Source organism: Plectropomus leopardus, chromosome 1 (assembly GCF_026936395.1).
Source record: "Plectropomus leopardus strain MGB_pleo_1.0 chromosome 1, ASM2693639v1, whole genome shotgun sequence".
NCBI lineage: Eukaryota > Metazoa > Chordata > Actinopteri > Perciformes > Serranidae > Plectropomus > Plectropomus leopardus.
This window is the reverse complement of record NC_142176.1, coordinates 33,881,773-33,905,231: the sequence shown is the minus strand read 5'-3', so window position 1 is coordinate 33,905,231 and position 23,459 is coordinate 33,881,773. Positions and strand designations below refer to the sequence as shown.

Here is a 23,459-nt window from a genome sequence, read left to right as displayed (position 1 = left end):
ATGTGCAGAGTATGTTGAGTGTGAAAAAAAGTATTATTCTTCTGCTACAATACAGTCTAAAAAACTACTATGTTGAGTTAGACATATAAATATGTGTATAATGTGAAGTGTACAATGCTGCAGTGCATTATACACTGTGCTGGTTGGTACATCTGACATTTAGCATGTGAGGGCAGGGGGGCAGCTTTGTCCCACCCTTTATTTGGTTTACGACCAATCACGTTAGAGATGTGCGCACAGCAAACGCGGATTGGTCGGTTGGCCTGTCCATCAGCTGAGAGGAAGCAGCGGCACAGCGCAGCCAACAGCAGGCTGCTGCCACCAGGCTCAGATATGAACTCCTCTGCCTCTGGATCCTCTGCCATTCCTCCTTGCAAATCCTCTCGAGTTCTGTCAGGTTGGATGGTGAACGTTGGTGGACAGCCATTTTCAGGTCTCTCCAGAGATGCTCAATTGGGTTTAAGTCAGGGCTCTGGCTGAGTCATTCAAGAACAGTCACAATGTTGTAAAGACGAAGATAGTCTGGTTGCCCTAACCTAAGTTTTATATGATCCATTTTAGGAAAATGTCCATTTATTATAGCTAAGTATATGTTCTTATAGGAATATGAAAGGATGTAGGAACAGTATGAGATTGGCAAAAAAAAAAAAGATTAAAGAAAAGTGAATGATTATTCTGAGTTTATATAAGGCTTCACAAAATATATTTTTATTTTTGTGAAACAAACTGAATTCGAAGTATATGAGTCATTTGAAAAGGGAAAACAATGTTATCTATATTTATATTCATATATAACTCTGTGTTTGGTGTGATATTACAGCGCCATTGTGATACATATATGCCAGCATGCTAAAGTAGATAAGCTGTAAACCACGCTTAATGCACAGGGTCCTGATACATGAAGACTACTCACCTTTTTAAAACAAAACATTACCTTGACATTGAACCTTGAATCCTGGTAAAAAAAAAAAACACACAAAAAAAACATCTGGATTAAAAAGATTTATTCGTTACAGTTTTAAAAAACATTCCTTTGAATTTTATTAGATTGCTTTTCATAAAACAGCATTAAAACATGTCTGTATGAGGTTACTTTCAATCTTTGTCCCCAGGGATGTTCTTTTAAAAGGTAGGTGTTATGAAAAAAGAGGTAGAATTTGACATATATATCTCTGACTGCGACACCAGTCATAAAATGTAAAATTAAGACAATAAGCTACAAATAATATGATCCTTTTCACATGTGATGGGTGTTACAGTATAAAAAGGTGTTTTTGTAGCACCTGCCAGCATTGACTGGTTGCGTAATCAAACGTGTCCATGGACGTTGTCATACTAAGACTTGTAAACAACCTGGTTATGAGCCAATTTTGATGCGGCATTTTACAAAATGCCTGAGTGATATTTCTGCTTTAGCTGCTCATCAACTGCCAACAAATGGAAGAAAAGAGAGAACCACGGCAACAAAAGCAGAGACTAACAGGATGTCTAGTAGCAACCGAGTGAGGAAGGAGCTGTTTGATTTTTTCCCATGGCCTCTGCTTCTGAACCATTGAACAACCTCATCCAGGGTGTACTCCTGAGGCTCATAGCTGAGCTCTGCCTTAGCCTTTGCCATGCTGAAGTAATGCGTCACACCAGTCTTGTACACCTCTGTGCGTGTCAGCAGTGGTTGGAAGTTACAGAAGGGCCCGATGAGGTGGTGAATCATCTCTGTGAGAAAGGCTACAAAGTAGATGAGAGTGATAGGAAGGCGCAGTTTGGGGAAAGGATAGCCCAGGCCCTCCACCAGAGGTCTGAAGAATTCAAAATTGTTCACAGGCCTGCCGTCTGAGATAAAGTAGGCCTGGCCGGCAGAACGGTGCTGCTTCTCTGAGGTCAGAGCCTCGGCAGCGAGCTCGTGTGCTGACACCAGGTTGTCCACATGGACAAACTCCACCAGGCTGCTGGGTTTACCGTAAACAAACTTGAAAATCCCCTTCTCTATGTAGCCAACTATCCTGGGCAGGTGCCTCTGCTCACCAGGCCCGTAGATTCCTGCCGGTCGCAGTGCACAGCTTCTCAGCACCCCTGAGCCGTCCTTCAGTGCTGTGCCGTTAGCTTTCAGTACCGCCATCTCCGCCAGCGACTTGGTTCTGGAGTAGTGGTCAGGGTGCAGATGGAGAGGTAGATAAGGGAGGCTTTCATCCCCGTTTTCTATCACTTGGCCTCCGAACACCACATTGAAGGTGCTGGTGTAAACAAGCCTGGACACCCCGAGCTCAATGCAGGCCTGCAGGACGTTCTGTGTGCCTTGAACATTCACCGCCTCAATCAGATGTCGGTCCAGCTGCTCCCTGCCAGACATGCCATAGGAGGCGATGTGGAATACACAGTCCACACCGGCGATAGCCCTTTCCACTTGTGCATACTCACGTATATCTCCTTGAACAAACACAACGCCCTCAGGCACTTCTTGCTTTGAAGGGACTGTGTCAAACAGAATGATATTGGCTCCTTTTTTATGCAGGGAGCATGCCAGGCTAAAGACGGAAACAAGTTATTAAATATAAATTAATCTCTGCATGAAACTCACAAGAAGTCCTGAAAATTCAATTATTCAGCTACTGTGTGTTTAGTGCAGTTATATGTTGCATTGTCTTTCTTGTATCTTCTTCTTTGTATCAAATTATATACCATGTGCAACTATGTGCATGGTTTGACTTGTGTGTCTAATTTTTTTTAATCTTTTTATTTCAACTTGATATCATTATGCAGTGTCTTTGTTTTGACCTGCCCAGGGACTGCAGATGCAAATGAGCTCTAAACTATAATCTGGCATGATGCATCAAATGATAAAATGTATGTATTAAACTGCACATTGTCCCTTTTAAATAAAGAAACAAATAAATTTGTGAAACTATGACATAAAACTACATTCATTTCATATATTGGTATTTCTGAATCGGCTGTGGCGGTCACAGAGCCAGTGTAGCTGAGATAAGTGGTGAGATAACGCCACCTTGTTGTGGTGAAGCAGACTGACAGCGCAGATTAACTAAAATCATGACAAGAGTTTACTGACTGTCAATGTGTACTTCATATCTTTGAATAATAAATATGAAATTGCTCTTACCGATGACCAAAATAGCCACATCCCCCAGTTATCAAAAACGTCTCTGTGCGTGTATTTTCCATTGCAGGAGGGCGAATCTGTAAGTACGTACAAAAAAAAGTGAATTAGATTTTAAATGAAAAATTAATACAAAGAAAAGACAATAAATGACAAAATTCTGCTGTCATAAACCAATAAGTTGACGTTACCTAACAGTCTGTAGGCTACTTCACCGACCTTGTACTTGTGTAATTACACCTTTTATGTAATAAATGCATACACGTTACCCAGCACACTGACGCTCCGTGGAGGACTATTCACAAAGCCAAACTATGCTACTAAGAAGCGTCAATGCTGCGACATGCACAGACAGCAGCCAAGCTCAACCACAGCCTGAACTGTAACTATTTACGTTTACTACTCACTGTCGGCACCGACCTCAACATAGGGTGCAAAAATGAGGGAAATAGCTGTTTGATATCAATCATTCAAAACTCCGCTGTACTGGTTAGCGAGAGCACCGGCGTGCACTTCCGTGATCAGTGCTGAACGTACTTTCGTTACGTAAGTTACGCAAAAGCCTTTCCACAACTTCATGTGTGTGCGTGCTGAGAGCGTCCTAAAAGTTCAATTCTCAAAACAGCCCGAGCAGCTGCGTCAAGTGTTTGGTGATAACACAGGAAGTACGACGACATTCACACAGTGACATAATCATTAGTCGGTGATTTTCTCTGAAAATCGTCCAGTCGCAAATTATAATTAGCCTGTACAGTTGAATTGTCGAAAAGGCGTTTGATATTATACTATTGATCCTGGAACTCCCATTTCATGCATTTTAATATCTGTGTTCGCCAATGATGCTTTTATTTTGAAAGTTTGAATCGGATGTCTTACATAAAACTTTCGTGTGAATATCGTGCCTTAAAAATAAAAGTGGAGATCGTTTAAGAAAAAATGCATACGTGTATTACATTTTTTTTCTTTTTTGTAATTAAATCAACATCCTCATAAACGAACACTCTTAATACTAATTGGTAATAACATAAATGTCATTGTATGCGTCATTTTTATCTGCAAATACGATGTACAGACATACAGGCATGATGAATGCATACATTTTATGTTCTCCCCACCTACTTTTAACGACAGTGAAATTATAATATTGATGAGTTCAGTGGTTTGCTGCCGTAGCATTGAAAGGAAAAAATGAAACGAAACGATGGCTGGAGGACCGGCTCCGATTCTCGTCGGCTTTCTACCTCAGGTAGGAGTTTTCTTAACAGTTTTGACACGTTTTTCCAAGTCGGATATGTTGTCTTCGTTGGCGCTGACTCTTTGTTAAACCAGCGCGACCAGAGTTGCCAGGGAGCCCTGTATCGTGTTTAGGCTCACTTGAAATTGATACAATTTTAAATGGAAGCGCGAAAGTTTATCGCCTCTCAGCTGTTGAATGGCTTCACAGATGGCTTGGTTGGAAGTCATTGTGGAGAACACGATCACTATCACTTCATCGGTAAAAGCACGTTCAGCTTTTTAAGATACCTAATTTGGTTGTATAGTAGACACGGATGAAAAGATCACAGGATTAGAGTTTCAAGGTCCAAGCAATGTAGTTTATATGGCAGACTGAGGCTTCAACAGACGCTCACACCATCACCCATGCGGTCATCGTTTTAATAATAATAACCATCATAATAAGAATAATCAGTGAAGACAACACAGTATTAGTTAATTTTAAAATATTTATTAACATAAAAACGTGTCACCATTGCAACAGTCAGTCAGTGAGTGACTCAATTTAGTAGAGACTCTAGCATTACCATGACCGATGTTTTCTGTGGGCAGGCTGATCTGAAACTTTAATCATGTCTTTTCAGTGTCATATAACAATGAATTTTTTTGTCTAATTTAAATTATTTTTTTTATAACGGTAACGCCACTCGTCGTTTTACCCTTAAAGATAACATAACAAATATTTAAACTATGTTGTTATTTATTTATTTATTTTTATCTTGATGGGGAAATTCTTCATCCATTCAGAAAAGTGTTAGCAATGACGTCACATTTGTGTCAATAAAGGTTTTTTTTCCTTCGAATTCGATCGCTTTGAAGTCAGTGCTTTATGACATCAGAATTACGTCATGTACATTCCAAATAGAAGGTTATAAAGGTGGGCAGCAGGGTGTTACTGGAGATTCCAGGTTTATCAACTTGTGTGTCTGAAGTAGTGCAACACTTTCCTCTAGTCTTCTATTGTTTAGCGGCTGTGTCAGAGTTGTTGGTCTTCATTTAGAGAACCCGAGGAGAGTAAATTCCACTTGTGTTTGGAAAATAAGCCTAGCCTATTTAAAACATCTGACTGCAAAAATGTCATCAGGTAGTGAAATTGACACTGAACACTTTCCGATACAGATGCATGATGAGCTCACCAGTAACAGCACCTGTTACAAGGTATTGCGCTTTATCGGAGAGGGAAGTTTTGGCAAGGTTGCTGAGTGTGTCGATTTGAAGACGGCTGAGAAAGTGGCAATGAAGATGGTCACTGGTAGTGCAGATGAACAAACACAATGGGAAGTGGATGTGTTGGAGTTAGTTGGAGCTCGTGACCAAGAGCAAAACAACTTTGTACGATTAATTGAACATTTTGAGTTCAAAGGTGTACATTGCCTGGTCTTAGAGATGTTGGAGGGGAACCTTTTGGATGAGGTTTTTCAGAGGGGCTTGTATTTTAATGAAATTCGCTCAGTGAGCCATCAGCTATTTCAAGCATTGGAAACCCTGAAAGCTGTTGGCATTATTCACGCGGATTTGAAACCTGACAATGTAATGTTTGTCAACTTGAACGATCAGCCCTTCAAGGTGAAGGTGATTGATTTTGGTTTAGCTCTTCCAACACGAGCAGTGCACCTTTTTGGGAGCATTCAGCCTTATGGATTCAGGTCTCCAGAGTCGTTATTGGGCCTCCCCTTGTCCGAAGCAGCTGATATGTGGGGAGTAGGATGCATCATGGCATTCGTTTACTTTGGCATTCCTATCTTTCCTCAGTATGGTTCGTATTATATGTTGAGAGAGATGGTGCGTATCCTGGGTCAACCAGACGACCACCTGTTAAATGCTGGCAAGTACACCTGGAAGTACTTCAGCAAGGAGTATGAATCCACAGACACAACACAGTGGAGATGGAGATTGAAGTCGCCGCAAGAGTATGAGGAGGCAACAGGTGACATTTATAGTGAACAGCCACCACAGTGGATCCCCTTGGAAAGGAGTTTGGAGTGGGAGGTATTAAAATCCATCCAGCAATGGAAGGATGTTGAGTTGGAAGATGGAATGGCATTTTTAAGCCTCCTAAAACAGTGTCTCCATTGGGATGCTGAAAAGAGGATCACCCCCGGGGAAGCCCTAAAACATAGTTTTGTAACAATGGCTCACCTGGTTAGAAACGACAACAGATCCTATATAGATGATGCCGTTAGCCTCATGACTGTTTGCCACCTGGGTCCTTTAAATGTTGAGATAAAGGAAGAGGAGGATGTTTTTCCGGGTTTTTTCAACTTACTCTGGAGGATTAGACCTGACCTTTGCGATGCCTATGTAGAGGGACCTCCAGTGACCACAGACCTTCCTGATGAAGACGACAACAACCCTGCTGCTCTCACCCAAGAGGAGTCTGCTGCTGCTAGCAATTTTGACAATACAGGTACTGATTGTGTGCCAGCTGTCAGCGAAACTAATGACAGTGGAGCCCCAGCTGTTGCTGGCTCAACTGATGGAGCTTTAGCTGTCGTTTCTTTAGCTGCTGCAACCAAAGCTGACCACAGAGGTTCTGATTGTCTGCCAATTGTCAGTAACACCTATGATGATGGTGTTTTAGCTACAGCTGGCTCAAGTGATGGAGCTTCAGGCGCCATTTCTTCAAATGACGGAACTGCTACAGTCACAAAGGAGAAGTGTGCCCTAACTGCCAATAATACCGATGATGGCAGAGTTTCAGCTCCTTATTGCTCAACTGATGGAGCTGCGGCATCCATTTCTTTAAATAATGAAGCCGCAGCTGCCAGTACGCCTAGTGATGTGGAGGGTCCCAAGAAAAAGAAAAAGAATCGGTTTCTTAGGGCCCTCAAATTCTTTCACAAAGGTAAGATCAGACAGAAGATTTCCAGTCAGGAAAATTCAAAAGGACCTTCAACTACCTTGAACCTTCATGGTGGTGGCAGAGACACTGCTGCGCCTACTACAGTAGAGTCGGCTGCTTCTACTGATTATAACAATTCAGGCGCTAATTTTGACAGTTCCACTGATGATGATGGAGCATCAGCTCCTTCATGCTCAACTGGAGCTGCAGCCTCCATTTCTTCAAATGATGAAGCTGCAGCTGCTGTTAGACCTGTTGGTGTCGATGATGTCAAGAAGGAAAAGAAGAATCTGTTTCGTAGGGCCCTCAAATTTTTCCGCAAAAGGCAGACCAGACCAACAACCTCGGACCTTCATAATGGTGTCAGAGACACTGCTGCTCTCGCTCAAGGAGATTCAGCTGCGGTGACCAGCTATTTGGTCCGTACGCCCAGGGGAGCTTCAGCTGCTTTGTGCTCAGCTGATGGAGCCACAGCCTCCACTACTTTAAATGACGAAGCTGCAGCTGCCTTGACACCTGTTGATGCGGTAGATGTCAAAAAGAAAAAGACAAATGTATTTCAGAGGACCTTCAAAACCTTCCGCAGAGTATTTTAGGTCTCTAAATACTGAAATAACTAATCCATAAGGAAAGCGCGCAAGGGGTGCAGTGATTAGCACTGTTGCCTCACAGCATAAAGGGGTGGCGTTTACTTAGTCTTGAAATTTACGTGCACACAGAACAGCATGCATTGCGTAAAAAGCATCTTCACCAGAGAGCATTTCTGCTCCATGTACACAAATGATGTCTGCAAGCACGGAGCCATGACTCCTCTACGGAGCATCTAGCGGTGATGATAGCCTTGACTGTCATTTGTTTACAGGCTAGTTGACTTTGCCCTGGGAGACAGCAGACCGTGTGCACTGAAGAAATGCTCTCTCGCTTAGATGCTTGTTCGCTCGTGCATACTGTTCCTTGTGCACACTGGTTTTGGGACTAATCAAACGCCATAGTTTTAGACCTTTTTTGTAAATGGAGTTTGCATGTTCTCCTTGTGTTATTTTGGGTTTTCTCCGGGTGCTCCGGTTTCCTCCCAGTCTCAAGACATGCCTTCTTTTTTTAAAAAAAAAAACTATTTTTTGTGCGCGCCGGTTTTTAAGACCAATTTCACGACACAGTTTTAGACCTTTTTTTGTGAATGGAGTTTGCATGTTCTCCTTGTGCCATTTTGGGTTTTCTCCGGGTGCTCCGGTTTCCTCCCAGTCTCAAGACATGCCTTCTTTTTTTAAAAAAAAAAAATATTTTTTGTGCGCGCCGGTTTTTAAGACCAATTTCACGACACAGTTTTAGACCTTTTTTTGTGAATGGAGTTTGCATGTTCTCCTTGTGCCATTTTGGGTTTTCTCCGGGTGCTCCGGTTTCCTCCCATTCTAAAGACATGCGTATTTGGTTGATGAGTAGAAAATAAAATTAAAAATACTTAAATAAATCTAGGTTTGAATCTATGTAAGAGCCTTGTAAAACACTAATCTGGACTTGATGTGACCTTTATGTTTCCTTTATTAAGCAATATGATAACTGTGTGCAACTTTGTTGCTATAAATATTGTTATAATTACAGATTTAAATTTAAGTTATATTTTTCAGCACCTTTCCTTATCCTTTTTAATTGTTCTATTTCTGTTTGTTTTCTTTTTTTCACACTAATTTTCAGGCAATTTTCTTGTACTTTTATTAATTATGCAATTTTTTGGGTCATTTCTTCTTTCATTGTTTATTGCCTGCTTCCCATGTTTTTGAAATTATTGCAGTACTTAAGAGTATTAGACTTATCAGAAATACTAGAATTCTTTTTCTTTTTTCTCCACACTAATTTTCAGGTAGTTTTTCTTGTACTTTTTTTTTTTTACTAATTTTGCTAATTTGTTGGTAATTTATTCTTTTATTTATTATTGCTTTCACATTTTTTTTAAAATTATAGCGGGGTTATAGCTATAATTATCATAATTACAGATGTATATTTATTTTAGTTATATTTTAAGCACCTTTTCCAGGTCATTTGCTTTATTTTTAACTCTTCCTTTTTTTCTCTTTTTTTCTTTTTTCCTCATCAGTTATTTTCAGGTAATTTTCTTCTGCTTTTTACTTAAACTGTGCTAATTTGGGGGTAATTTCTTCTTTTATTGCTGATTGCCTTCTTCCCATTTTTAAATCATTTCCATAATTATCATAATTATATACTTATGTGCAGAATACTGTCATTTTACTTGGTATATCAAATGTGGAAAATGATTGCAGAAATATGGGCCTTTATTGGCAACTTAACCCTTTTAAACCTCACATCTCATAGATGCAAGGCTATCCAAAAACAGTGCACACGAGGAAAAAGGTGACGCCAGCACACTTACTCCATGCCACACAAGTTTATTCAAATCTTAAATACCCTTGTGTGGCATATGAGTGTGCAGACGTTACATTTTTACCTCAAGAAGGTTATGAGGAAAAAAAGAAGAAATGACCCAAAAATTAGCAAGAAATTAGTGATGAGTACAAGAAAATCCCCTAAAAATTAGTTTAAAGAAACAAAAAGACTAAAGCAGAGTAAAGAAAGCAAATACACTAGGAAATGATGTTTAAAAGTGCCCAAAAAAGATCATTTTGTAACTTAATTTAGAATTGATGTTTCATTTGATTTCATTAATTTAAAACATATTAAAACAACGACTTTACATTTCAAGAAAAAGAGACGTGCCAGGGAAACCCAGAAAACCCTCAAGGGGCTTGACAATTGAGTCAGTGCATACGGTCTCTTAACATTGACAAGGAAAAACAATTATAAAATTGTTTAAAAATATATACATACATATAGGCTGTGATAAAAAATATTATTAAGAAAGGACAGGAAGACTAGGGCAGATAAAATTATATAAAGAAAAAGAAGAAGAGATTAAAAAAACATCATTTTGGGCAATTGTTGGAGGATATTTTTCACAGATTTTTTAAAATGATGAAGGAAAAAGTCTAACCAGGTGATGAGGAAATGAATTCCATATCTTGGAACCTCCATATGTGATACTACTGTCAATTGCTGTTATGAAAGAAGGATAGAAGTGTTTTATTTAAAGATTAATATATTTATAAAGATAATGATGAATATTTAGTAAGCCAAGTTTTTTGAAACTGAGGTAAAGCATGACTTCTTGGACCTGAGGAGGCAATGATTCTCACCGCTTGTTTTTTCAACTGGAAAAAAGGTTGCAGTTTAGTCTATTGAGTACTGGCCCAGGTTGAAAATGATAATTATACCTATAGTATTTTCCTTGTTCTTTTCCTGAGACATTTTTCCCTCGCTTTTGTAAAATGATTTTGTTAATCTTCTAATTTCTTGCAAATTGTGGGACATTTCTTGCTGAGCTGCTCATCGTCTTTTTCCATGTTTTTGGCATAAATTTCAGCAAGTTGCTCAGAGCTCACTGTTTGAAATAATTGTGAAAGGCGTCTAAAAGGAGCACAAGAAAGTGATGTCACTCCACCAAAAGACAAGCCAAAGGTCTTCTGTCACAAATTTCAAGATTCCATCATCAGGTTTCTCAGCCTTTAGAAAACTCCTTTAAGAGTCACGAAAGACTTAATGCAGCTGTTCACAGGCTGAGAAGCACTTTTAAATTTTTAAAATCCAAAGAACGACCCTTCTATCGCTAGCTGAAACCCCACAGGAAACTGAGGTACAATCTTATCAGATGATATGGTGACCTTGATAGCAAATAGTTGTGAAATGTACGTCATGTTTCTTTTTGAGTTGTTTGAGTATGTCGAAGAGGTTGAGTTGGCAATCCCAAGTTTTGAAGACCACCAGGAAGCCTGTGGCAGTGACTGTGTGTTGGACCTGACAGAGACCTGAACAGAGTCAGCCCTGGAGACTGTGCTGTCAGATTCATCAGAGCTGGTGCAACAATGCTTTTACCATCAGGGTAATGAAAAAAAAAATCCTTGCAACTTATTTGAGCAGTGATAAAGTTTTGTGACTCCTCTCTGTAGGAGCTCAGATTGTGGGCATCAACGGCCACTATGACTCAGAGTCCTGTGTGAGGACTGCGAAGATGATGAAGAAAGCAGTGGAGGGAGCCGGGCTGAAGGCTCACTACATGACCCAGTCGGCTTACCACACTCCTGACTGTGGCAACGGCCATAACATCAATGAACTGAGTTCCCTTTCTGTAAGTATTCACCAGTGATACTCGTCACTGGCCCATGTGTTCAATCTGGCCCCTGAAAGGGAGCAAGGTGGCCCCCAAACCATTTTTAAATTCACAATAATAAGAAAGCTATTCACACTGGGAATTGTTTTGCCACGGTGACCTGATGCAGCAGAAGGAGCCCACCTCCCAGACACAGCTGAGGGTTCTCTTTGACAAGGCCGACAAATGCCACTGAGCTCCCCTCTGAGGTTTGATAAGAAGCCAAGAGATGGCGTCACCACACAGTCCATTAAGTTTACATACCGAAAATGTTGAACTGCTAAAGTTCTTTCTGTCTTTTTAGGACCATTTTACTGTATGTGCAAAACAGATGTCCTGTGCTGCCACTTTAAATCAGCTTTCTAGCCTTAACAGCCAGTGTGACTGTTAAAAGATCACAACCATGGGACCTCTGAAATTAATGTGGCTGCAAAAACTGCAGCTGTAAATGCACATGAAGTAATGCTTTAACACTCTAAAAGTGCCTGAAGTTGTCTTAGTATCTTAGTAAAGAATTGAATTTTGTGTAGAAGTAAACTTCTAATTAGCAGCATGTTTTTTTGTCATTTGATAAGAAGGTAGATGTATTAGTCATTTTTTAACAAACAATATTACATTTTTCCTTGATCCTGCTACATCTTTGAGGTTGAAGGATTAGCTGATTAAAATCAGCAACTGCTATTAAGATTCCATCCGGTTGCTTGGGCAAGTTGCTGCTGATGGCATTGTTCAATTCTTGCAGTGCATTTTTTGAATTTGCTTCAGAGTCTTGGGTACTTATGATTTCCAACAAGGTCTGCCCATCCAGTGCAATAGCTTGAACTGCGAAGATGTGCAGAGCAGTCCCCGATCCCCCGTCGCTGAGTGATCCCCAATCACATCTAATCCACTTTACTCTCTTGCAACCAGGCATTAGCCAGAAAAAGGCTTGGTAGAAGTCAGTCTTCCCCTGATGCTGGCTCTCCGCCCTCTCTTCATCCCGCACTTTCGGTTTTGTTTCTCCCCTCTTGACTGAATGGCCGCTTGGCGTATGCCGTTGGTGGGGACCCTTTCGCAGTATGCTGCATTCAGTCCAAACCTCACAAGAGCTTCTCTATTGACGGACATCAAAGTGATAATGTTGATAAAATTGTAGATAAAGATACACTTTTTGCAAATTAATTTGGAATAAGGGAAACATTTTACAATTTTGCTGAAATAGAAAAATCCCAAACAAAACGTTTGAATGCAACAAGAGCTGTTGCTGCCTTCACCTGTTCCTCTGCAACACTGTATTTACAAGTTAAAAGCACATGAATGGCCCTCCAAAACTGTAATTAGGAGTTGGAAATTTCAATGATACCGATGAACTATGTTGTGACGTTTCAGGCCAGCAAAAATGGCGAAAAGCAAGATAATAGAACTGCTTTAATCAAGCTATTTGACCACATTTTAGTGAATTTATCCATTTGTAAATTAAGTGAGAGAGTGATTTTTTTCCTTTAATGTCCTTGACCATGCCCATTCTTCTACTGTGCGAAGGTTGGGATGCAACCAATGTCTAGTGATGTTTTTCTTAGCTGTGGTTATCATTATTTTAGGAATTGGGAGTTTTTAAATTACCTTACAACTTGTTCATCCATTGATGATGAAAAGTAATTCATGAGCAACATGTAAAAAGTTACATACAGTACTTTTAATATTTGGTTTGTAGGTGCATGTAGGAGCAGTCCTGTCAGTCCTGAAGGTCAAAGTGATGTACATACATTGGTTCATTTTAACAAACGTCTTCAGTCATTTACTTTACTTACATTTTCCACGGTAACGCAGCGCTCCTGTCTTGTTCTCTGGATTGTGAGAAGAGAGACCTAAGTTGTACTGCTGCTGCCAACTAGTGGATAAAACACATACTAACAGATATTGGAGACAATCTGATATTAGGAGATACTACATTATATTGTTAGCTTTTTAATTAATTGTGGTTTTATGATCCTTAAACAAGGTCATCCAGGCACTCCAAAAATGTAGTGAATGACTATATTAGCCCTTATTGGCTTGATTTTTTTTCAAAAAGAGGACAAAGAAATTACCCCAAAATTAGCAAGACAAAACAAAACAAAAAGAACAGAAAATTGCCTGAAAACCAGTGAAAAAATTCCCCAAAACAGAAAAAAGTAGGAAAATAAAAATAAACTAAAAACAAACAAGGAAATGACCCCCCCCCCCAAAAAAAGGAAAAAGAACATAAAAAACTTTTTTTTTTAAATCAAGTGTTAACTCCTTTTTGGTTCTTAAATTTTACATGGTGAGAAAGACACATATGTTTCTATTCCCAGTCCTCCTCCAGCAGGACTGCCAGGACGCACTGACCCAACTAAACAAACGCAAAACTGAAGCAACGGGGACACAATTTTTAAAATATTTTAGGTTAGCTTTTGGTGCAGTTCTATGGTGGTTTTATACAATTTAGAAGTCTCTCTTTCCTCACTTGCATTTGATCAGCAAATCCTGGAAGCTATTGAAGAAAAATGCCGATTTTTACATACAAATATTCATATAAAATATGAGGAGTATAAAAATGCAGTGAAAAGAGGTGTGTCCTGACCAGCAAGTGTAGTAATATCATCCAACACTGATTTTGACTCTGTGGGACACATGGCCTGGAAGCTATTGATCAGAAATGCAGATTTTTCCCAAAAAATATTCATATAAAATATGAGGAGTATTAAAATGCAATAAAAAGAGGTGTGTCTTGACCAGCCAGTGTAGTAATATGATCCAACACTGGCTTTGAGTCATTAGGTCACATGACCTGGAAGCTGTCAAAATATTGAAAATAACATTGACCTTGTGTCAAAGTAATTTGTTGATGGTCCCTAAATGAAAACCCTGTGTTGCGGAGGAGAACTCGCGCCCTGTATTGCCAACAGCAGTTTAAAGCGACGCTGCTGGATCGGGAGCCAGTGTATCCAACCTAAAACTAACTTCACCGCGGAGACGCACACTCGTGTACCTGCACTTTATTTTAATTATTTGCCATGGGATCTAAAGTTAGCTTAGTTATTAAAAAAAAAAAAAAACAACCTGCGATGAACTTTGTAACGTGTTGTTAGATACCGCCCCTACCGACGACACGTGACTCTAACAACTGCAAGGAAGTGATACTATCACCCTAAACTGCAACAACAACAACAACGCTAAGCTTAACGGTACAGTCTGAAGGTAAGAGTATTTTAGAAGCTTTTACAGATGACTCGACTCAAGTAGGATAAGTGAATTTAGGGGTGCAATAAACTATTGTGGGACATGCTGCCTTGATGTGATGTAGATTTCAGTTTTGTTTTCATATGTTATTTATCTGCCTGCAGCTCGTAAAATAGAAGTGCAACATTAGTCATGTTGCACTTCTTCCTTCTTAAATTTTTTTCATCAAATACATGGACAACTAACTCAAATCTAAAGTTAAGTAGGCCTACTGCTCATACACATCAATGAACGTAGACTACTAAATAACAAGGGAAAGTTCATTTAAATATGCCCATGTAGAACATTTTTTAGATGCATTTATAAAACATGAGGCATTAAGATAACAAATATGACTTTGCCTTCCCGAACTTCAATGGGAATCATCTTTTGCTACTCTATGAAGTATTTAAACATTAGCTAATTGCTTTATAGATATAGTAGCCTGTGCCTTCAGTGGCTCATTAAAAAGTGATATAAAGTCATGCAATGTCTTGTATTTTACAGGCAATATGAATTTGGAGGAATACTTTAAAAGAATTGGTTTCCATGGCTCATATGATAAACTGGACCTTGCAACACTGAAGTTGATCCACAAACAGCACATCATGTCAATTCCATTTGAAAACCTCAGCATCCACTGTGGAGAGAGGATCATCCTGGACCTTGAGGTCATTTTCAATAAGATAGTGAGGAGCCACCGCGGGGGCTGGTGCCTTGAGAACAACTCCCTGTTTGGCTGGGTGCTGAGAGAAATGGGTTACGACACTACGACACTGGGCGCCAGGGTTTTCTCCAGCACTAGTAACGATTTCTTACCCAATCAAACTCATCTGATCAACAAGGTCGGCATTGATGGAAAGGCTTATATAACAGATGTAAGCTTTGGGGTGTCTTCCCAAATATGGGAGCCCCTGGAGCTCGTCTCTGGAAAGGACCAACCTCAGGCAGCAGGTGTCTTTGGCCTTATAGACAGGGGGGACATCTGGGTGCTGGAGAAAACTGGAAGAAAGCAGGTGGTACTCAATCCAGATTTTGCAAAATCAAGTCTGGTGAGCACGAAGGAAACAAAGCAGATCTACAGCTTCACCTTGGTGCCTCGGGAGGTCGACCATTTCTTTGAAACAAACCACACACTCCAGACAGATCCTACTTCACTGTTCACCAATAAGTCCATCTGCTCTTTGCAAACTCCAGCAGGATTCAGAGCTCTTGTGGGCTGGACCTACAGTGAGGTCACCTACAAACTCGAGGAAGGTGTTGATGTCTTAGACATGAGAGACATAACAGATGATGAGATAGAGCAAATTCTGAGGGAAAAGTTTGACACAAAGCTGCAGAACAAACTGCAGCCTGCAAACAACAAAGCATGCTACACAATCTAAAAAATTGGACATATTCGGTTTTCTAATTGACCTGAAATGACGTCACAGCCTGTTTTCATTTAATGATGATCAACCAGTAAAAAATGATGAAACTGCTTTTTACATTTATTTTTAAAAATGGAAACCATGCAATTGTATTGCAGCTGAGAAAAGTAGAATGGACAACATGTTTTGATTTATGTGTAAGAGCAAAATATCCTGATCAATGCAAAAAGCAAATATGCTGTTCTTAAGTATCGCTAACCAAAGAAAAGTTATTTTCAATCCTAGAAAATCTACACTGTTTTTTGCCATTATTTTATGCTTTTGTACCCTTCCTATACCAATATAATCTGCTAAGATTCAAATGGTAGTTTATCCAGTTATAGGTAATGATAATGTCAACTGTTATGCCAAGATATTCCAGATTCTCATCTTTACTGTGCACTTAAAGTTTATGCTCATCAGGTTTTGTATATTTTTCTTCTGAATTATGGCTGAGCCTGTAATTTTATAAGTGAGTTGGAGTAGAAAGAGAACACTTTGATGATCCTCTCAAAGAGAAGGAGTAGACTGTTGAAAGAAATTGGTTTGTTTACATAATCAATGCCCACTGCGTTCATTTGACTCACAGTATACTTGTACAACCTATGTATGTTCATTTTAATCGTCAGATAATATAAAGCAGAGATTATCAGAAAGTAAGTTAACAAAGAAAGTAAGAAGATCATCTTGATCTGTGCATACCAGATGTAAGAGTAAAAACAGGTAAAAAGTTAAAACCAAGCCAAGCAAAGGTACAGGTCGGTAAGAGTTTCAGTTATATAATGTAATTTCCTTGTGTTGATATATCCGGGTTACACTGTTAAGTACTGTAATGGCACAACGTCCAGTTATTAAATTCATAACCAATCAAACACTCTCTGTGACTTCCATGTTTTAATTATTGGCCAATTAGGAACATCCCAACTCATTGGGAGGATTGCAGCTTGACATGCAGTGTTTGCATCATGAATCCACGCTCTTCATATTTACAGATGTGTTTTAGGCTCGTCTGCCAATCTGAAAAATATAACCCTTTGTTCTTAAAAAATAGTTTCGTACTTAGGTGTCTCTGTTCGACTTTTACAAAACTATTTCTTAAAAGTGAGCCACAAAAGTACTGTGTGAATAATAAGTTGTCTGTGTTGTTATTGTTGTAGGAATATTATCATGTCACAGAGGTACTTAACTCTGTCTTAAGCAAAGACTGAACACAGTCACACAGGAAACTGGCTCCCTTGTTCTTGGCGGTGAACAGAGAGGAGTGACTGGAATGAGCAGGCCAGGTTTATCAACCCCCTGACAGGCCAGGCTGGTTTACCGTGTAACCAAAGCAGCTAACTGCCTGGTGGCCCCAGACCCCCGCGGGCCTCAACAGCCCAAGGATTCCCAGGATTCAGAGCTCTTATTGGCTGGACCTACAGTGAGGTCACTTACAAACCCGAGGAAGGTGTCGATGTCTTCGACATGAGAAACATAACAGATGATGAGATAGAGCAAATTCTGAGGGAAAAGTTTGATGTAAAGCTGCAGAACAAACCCCAGCCTGCAAACAACAAAGCAATCTTCTTCATCAACCTTTGTTGATTTTATGATAGATCAGAGAGGAGTAAATATATATTTTTTCCTTTTCAACATGCAAATGATAAAGTGAGTCTTCAACTTGTACCTTATTACTACAAACAATAAATATTCTGAGACAATAGACTGCATTGTGAGTTTGGATAGGCCTAATTATTTATTTTGTTTAAAAATCATGTTCATATTTTTTAGATATATAATTGCCAGAATGGGGGTAAAAACTCATTCATCCTATTCAGAGTTGTCAAGGAGCCTATCCCAGATCACACTGAGCAAGAGGTGGGGTACGAGTACAGCCTGGACAGGATGCCCCCTTATCCAAGTGCTGAAACACTGAGTCAAATAAGCATTCGGACAACTGGGCTTGGTCATTGGCCCCTCGAAGCACCCTTTTGCGAAAGTATGACAAGACCTGAGTGACGGCCTTTGGTGTCTGGTCAACTACGGTGGTATAAAAAATGGGAAAATCTGCAAAGGTTTGGCAGCAGATGACAGAGAAGTGTCAAACACCCTCTTTCAAAAGTCAATTAAGTTTTCCTTTTCATAAGAATATAGACGCGTGTGCTGGTGGCAAACTATGCTAGAGACGTATTACATTTGTAACAATCTCACTTATTTTAAGCAAAACCATGTTTATTTAAAACATAACCACTAGCTGTTGTTGCCTAAACCTTAAAGAAATGATAAGAGGTTCCTCATTCAGAGCTCTTATTGGCTGGACCTACAGTGAGGTCACCTACAAACCCGAGGAAGGTGTTGATGTCTTAGACGTGAGAGACATAACAGATGATGAGATAGAGCAAATTCTGAGGGAAAAGTTTGATGTAAAGCTGCAGAACAAACTGCAGCCTGTAAGCAACAAATCCTGGTACACACTGTGAGGTAATGTTTTTTATTGGAGAATTTAAATGAATCCTTGCCCAATCATAAAAACAAACTCACTCTTCATACTTGAAAGACCATAAATTCATGTGGTTTGATCTTATAAATAAAATTATACTCAAAAGATTCAGACTGAATACATACTGAATGACTATATCCATGTCAAAAACCAATAATTCATGCAAATGTCAAACACACAGAACTGTCAAGTGCATTTAAAATCTACATAAATTAAAAAAAACAACAACAAAAAAACGTATGTTGTCATGGGCGGATTGTGAGACTCTTGCCATCACAGATATGCAAAAAGCCCCAATCCTACACAGAGGCAGGACACACAGACTTTGTGGTATTTTTTTTCTCTTTTGGTTTTGCATGTCTTTTTAGTCATTATGCATCTCTTTCTAGTTTTGGGTCTCTGTGGTAATTTTGTGTGCAGTATTTTTTTGTCTCCTTATGGTAATTTAGTAAATAATTGTATGTATACGTATAATTGTATATATTTATTACATTAGAACTTTATTACTATTTTTTTTGTCTTTGTTTTGTGTCTCTGTAGTTTAGCCCCTCTGTGTTATTATTTTCTGTTTCTTTGCAGCTCTTTTGCATCACTTTTGTTGTCTTTATGTGTTTTATTGTGGTCATTTTGAGTCTCTTCAGACTCCAAATCAAAAATACTTCATTGATTCTTGTGGTCAAATTGTGGTTCCCTGTTGTCCCTCTTGTTTAAAGCTAAGAGGATGATAGAAGAAGAAATAAGAAGCATAAGAACAAAGTATGTACAAATATAAAAATAAAATATGCATGATGCGCTCAAATAGTATCACAAGTATGTACATTTTTTAAAAACAAAATACGTATAATGTGCAGAGTATGTTGAGTGTGAAAAAAAGTATTATCCTTCTGCTACAATACAGTCTAAAAAACTACTATGTTGAGTTAGACATATAAATATGTGTATAATGTGAAGTGTACAATGCTGCAGTGCATTATACACTGTGCTGGTTGGTACATCTGACATTTAGCATGTGAGGGCAGGGGGGCAGCTTTGTCCCACCCTTTATTTGGTTTACGACCAATCACGTTAGAGATGTGCGCACAGCAAACGCGGATTGGTCGGTTGGCCTGTCCATCAGCTGAGAGGAAGCAGCGGCACAGCGCAGCCAACAGCAGGCTGCTGCCACCAGGCTCAGATATGAACTCCCTGGAGCAGGCCGAAGGTAACCGAGACACAAATTAAATTAACACATTTTTAAGTAGCTGCCGATTCATTTTATCCTCATGGCTGTAACCACCAGAAGAATTAAAGAGCGGAATACAAAGTCAGAGGCAACGCTAAATTAGCTCGCCAGTGTACGAACAACACTTAGCATGTTTGCTAGCTCAACCTACAGCAGCGGTTCAGACGGTTGTTTAGCTATTAGCCGACACATATTCCGTTATTAAGACCGGTGCTTCAAGTAGCTTTATAGACGGCTACGTTTTGCCAGCAGACAATGTGACATAATTAGTGACACGATCCCAAACGTTTTGGATATGTAACATGCTTATTCAGTCACGTATTGCGCCTGTCTTCACCTCAGTTCAGTGTTACAAGTGTTGTTGTCACTCAGATACAGTGACACAAGATTGTTGAGGTTGACGTTAATTGTGGTAAAACTCTGTATTTATCACATGACTGCAAATATGAATTATTAATTGTTACTACGTCATACAGCATATTATGTCCAAATACAATGTGTGTCATCGTGTCCATTTTTGTTTTAGATCTGAAGGCCTTTGAGAGAAGATTGACAGAGTATGTCTCCTGTTTGCAACCTGCAACAGGCAGGTGGAGAAGTAAGTTACAGTTTACCATGGCTGAGAAGATGTAGTGGTTAACACAAAACATGTAATTTGCCAAAACCTGTTTTGTGGTCAACCCCCACGCATTACTGATCATTGGCTTCAACCTTACAGTTGATAACTAACAAAAGAATCAGTAAATACAGAAGATGGTGCAGACATAATCACAAGTTGTAACCTGTTTTCACCAATAATTGAGGAATTTGAGTTTTAAGATTTAGATTACACTTTAAATGTTGTCCCACTGTGTCTCATTGTCCTGTCTCGTTTCAGTGATCCTGATAGTAGTGTCTGTTTGTACAGCTACTGGAGCTTGGAACTGGTTAATAGACCCAGACACACAGAAGGTATGTGTGAGTGACAAACATGTCACTTCTGCCATAAAGGGAAACCCCTTCACAATGAGAATACACTTTGTGCTCTTATATTTACCACTGCAACAGCATAAATGTGACGATTGTTTTTGTTATTATATAGCACACAGTTAGAAAATGTTCTCAAAGTTTAGCAAAACTAATCCAGGTTTCAGCAACACTTCAGACCACAGAGAAAGCTGTGCCACTGTGTCTTATTAAAATGGTAATGACTTTAAAGTGGAGCTGTTTTTCTTGCCTCACTGTATAAGCATTGACCGGCTCTATTTGAATTTTAAGTCAAAGCACCAGCCTGTACTTGGAGGTCAAAGTGTGCTTTAACAGCAACACCTTCTGCTGTTGGGCTGAATGTTGCCGTTGTCTTAACGCTTTGTTACCTCGTACCAGCATCTCTGGGCAAAGTCCAAATGCAGTTTAATGCTTGCCTCTTTTGTTGTTGCTTGTGTTTAGGTTCACAAGTAAAGTAAGTCAGTGTACAACTGTTTATTTATATATAGAATTTTATGTAACATGTATGATGTTTGCAAATTTTTAACAGCAAATATTCAAGTGATCATGGCTGCGATTGGTTAACATGTCGAGCTTTTCTGAGCACGCAGTTAATTAACTTTAGCTTTGCCCTCTGCACCGCCTGCCAGCCGTCTCATCATGCTCCTCATGACCGTTTTGCCGCTCATCATTGAAAATGAGCTTGCAGCACACAGTGCTTTTCTCCCCCGAGTTATCTGATTTTGGATACGCCTCCCTCTGTCTCAAAGGCGGTCTAATGAAACACGAGGACATACAAGCTGCAGTTGGAGCTAGTTCTCTGGAGAGTTAATGTGGGGAAAAAGCCAGAAAAACAGAATACAGTGCACATTAAAATGATAGGATTCAGTTTAAAAAAAAAAGTGAAGCGACCCTCTAAGATACAAATGTTTTGTGGGATGTTTAAAAAAATACTCTACTACACATAGCTCTATTTGTCACAGTACCTTATAGAAAAAAAACCCTGTAGAATTAAAAATGTGTCACTAATGATTTGCTTGTCATGTCCTGCAGGTCTCTTTCTTTTCATCACTGTGGAATCATCCCTTCTTCACCATCAGCTGCATCACTCTTATAGCTCTCTTCTTTGCTGGGATACACAAACGAGTTGTGGCACCATCAATGTATCCTTTGTCTGTTGTAGTCAATAAGAAGTGAAATGCTTTATCTGATATAACGTTTCAACATCCGCTCTGACGTCGCTCATCAAATCTCAGCCACTTATAGAAAAGTGCAGAGCACGCAGGACCTGTACTTTACTTAAGTTGTCTCTTTTCATGCTGTTTTCTTCTTCTGCTCTACATTTCAGAGGGAAATATCCTACTTTTGACTTCACTACAATTATCTGAAAGCTTTAATTACTTTACAAATTAAGACTTAATATACATATACATATACACACACACACACACACACACACACACACGCGAGCACACACACACACACACACATATATATATGTATATATATACATATATATATATATATATATATATATATATTAAATCTACCCAGCAGTATAGAAAGTTACAGCTGAAATGATTAGTCAATAAATCTATCAGTCGACTGACAGGAAATTAATATTTTGAAAATTGTTTTAGTCATTTTTCACTGCTTTTCCTTTTAATAATTTAAAGGTTTGTGCTAATAATTATGAAGCTGTCACTCTGTTGCACTGGGTAATTGGGTAAAAAAAGATTTTCTACAAACCAAACTATTAATCCATTTATCTATAACACAATTATCAGATTAATCCATGTTGCAAATATCCATAAGTTATTCTCCTTTATACAAAGTTAGTTAAAAATGAGCTCTGCCTCAACAAACTACAACAGCAAAATCATGCTGTCTGTTTTTTGTACTTTTACTTTAAAGTATTATTCTTTATGTTCACTTAAATAAATAAATAAAGTCCTTCAAAAAAGGACTTCTACTTGTAGCAGAGTATTTTTAACAGTGTGGTTTTCCTACAGTTAATTTAAGTATCTGTATACTTCATCGTTTTTTTTTTTTGGCTAACAAGTTAAAATCTTTGACCTCTGCCCCTTCAGTATTGCTGCCCGCTGTCGGACTGTTTTAGCAGAATACAACATGTCCTGTGACGATGTGAGTCTCTTCATCTGTTCGTGACCTGTAGCCTGCTCAGACATTTTTGAAAAATGTTAACCCTTGTCTTATTTCTGTCTCTTTTTACAGACGGGGAAACTTATTCTCAAGCCACGGCCGAACATCCAATAGCCACAAGCTTGAGTGGGGCGGTCAGGTGTTCCTGGAGTTTGCTGGGGGCCACTGATGACTGCAGTGGAGTCCTTTGGGTCCTCTAAACCGCACCGAGAATAAATTCACTGAGGCCGACTGTCATGTGATGGAAATGCGTTTCGAAGAAAGAAGAAATGAACTGATGGGACCTTTTTTTTAATAGTGTCACTGTGCTGATGTCACAGTTTCAGATGTGAGGGAGAGTTCAGATGTGTTTATTTCTGTTTCTGATGTTGAGCATGTATTTTAACCAAATGTTTCTATTTTTAAAGTTATTTACCTAATAAATACTTGAAGGTATGAGTGTTTGAAACCATGGCTCGTATTTATTCTGTCTTATTTAAAGTTAAGCGTATGTCTATGGTTTATTTCGTGTTTCGGATAACATTATTGATCACGTTATTGCATTCCCCTGTGT

General features: G+C 39.2%; 4 protein-coding genes across 8 annotated transcripts; 3 read left to right on the top strand and 1 right to left on the bottom strand.

Annotated features, from left to right (window-relative positions):
• Positions 1-989: 989 nt before the first annotated feature.
• LOC121939775 (short-chain dehydrogenase/reductase family 42E member 1) lies at positions 990-3,698 on the bottom strand. 3 transcript variants are annotated; one of them, XM_042482756.2, is made up of 3 exons: positions 3,520-3,698; positions 3,116-3,192; positions 990-2,522 (listed from the first exon to the last, which is right to left on the bottom strand). In XM_042482756.2, exons 1-3 carry the CDS (start codon positions 3,580-3,582, stop codon positions 1,424-1,426), a joined length of 1,239 nt encoding a protein of 412 aa, XP_042338690.2. In that variant the 5' UTR covers positions 3,583-3,698; the 3' UTR covers positions 990-1,423. The 3 variants fall into 3 exon arrangements, with proteins under 3 accessions (XP_042338690.2, XP_042338745.2, XP_087936582.1); XM_042482811.2 differs by having other exon boundaries at positions 3,304-3,697; XM_088080456.1 differs by having other exon boundaries at positions 3,533-3,693.
• A 387-nt stretch (positions 3,699-4,085) lies between these two features.
• On the top strand, positions 4,086-16,948 carry LOC121940038 (arylamine N-acetyltransferase, pineal gland isozyme NAT-10-like). 3 transcript variants are annotated; one of them, XM_042483043.2, is made up of 3 exons: positions 4,087-4,358; positions 11,246-11,424; positions 15,175-16,948. In XM_042483043.2, exon 3 carries the CDS (start codon positions 15,180-15,182, stop codon positions 16,050-16,052), a length of 873 nt encoding a protein of 290 aa, XP_042338977.2. In that variant the 5' UTR covers positions 4,087-4,358; positions 11,246-11,424; positions 15,175-15,179; the 3' UTR covers positions 16,053-16,948. The 3 variants fall into 3 exon arrangements, with proteins under 3 accessions (XP_042338876.2, XP_042338977.2, XP_042338928.2); XM_042482942.2 differs by lacking the exon at positions 11,246-11,424 and having other exon boundaries at positions 4,086-4,358; XM_042482994.2 differs by lacking the exons at positions 4,087-4,358; positions 11,246-11,424 and adding an exon at positions 14,316-14,646.
• Positions 5,507-11,641, top strand: LOC148190453 (uncharacterized). The gene is made up of 3 exons (XM_088081803.1): positions 5,507-7,652; positions 11,246-11,424; positions 11,576-11,641. The coding sequence occupies exons 1-3, from the start codon at positions 5,507-5,509 to the stop codon at positions 11,639-11,641; spliced, it is 2,391 nt and encodes a 796-aa protein (XP_087937929.1).
• Positions 16,949-19,619: 2,671 nt separating the features above from the next.
• On the top strand, positions 19,620-23,354 carry cnep1r1 (CTD nuclear envelope phosphatase 1 regulatory subunit 1). Its single transcript, XM_042488806.2, has 6 exons — positions 19,620-19,756; positions 20,304-20,375; positions 20,655-20,728; positions 21,797-21,906; positions 22,834-22,888; positions 22,979-23,354. Exons 1-6 carry the CDS (start codon positions 19,627-19,629, stop codon positions 23,018-23,020), a joined length of 483 nt encoding a protein of 160 aa, XP_042344740.2. The 5' UTR covers positions 19,620-19,626; the 3' UTR covers positions 23,021-23,354.
• The last annotated feature ends 105 nt before the right edge of the window (positions 23,355-23,459 follow it).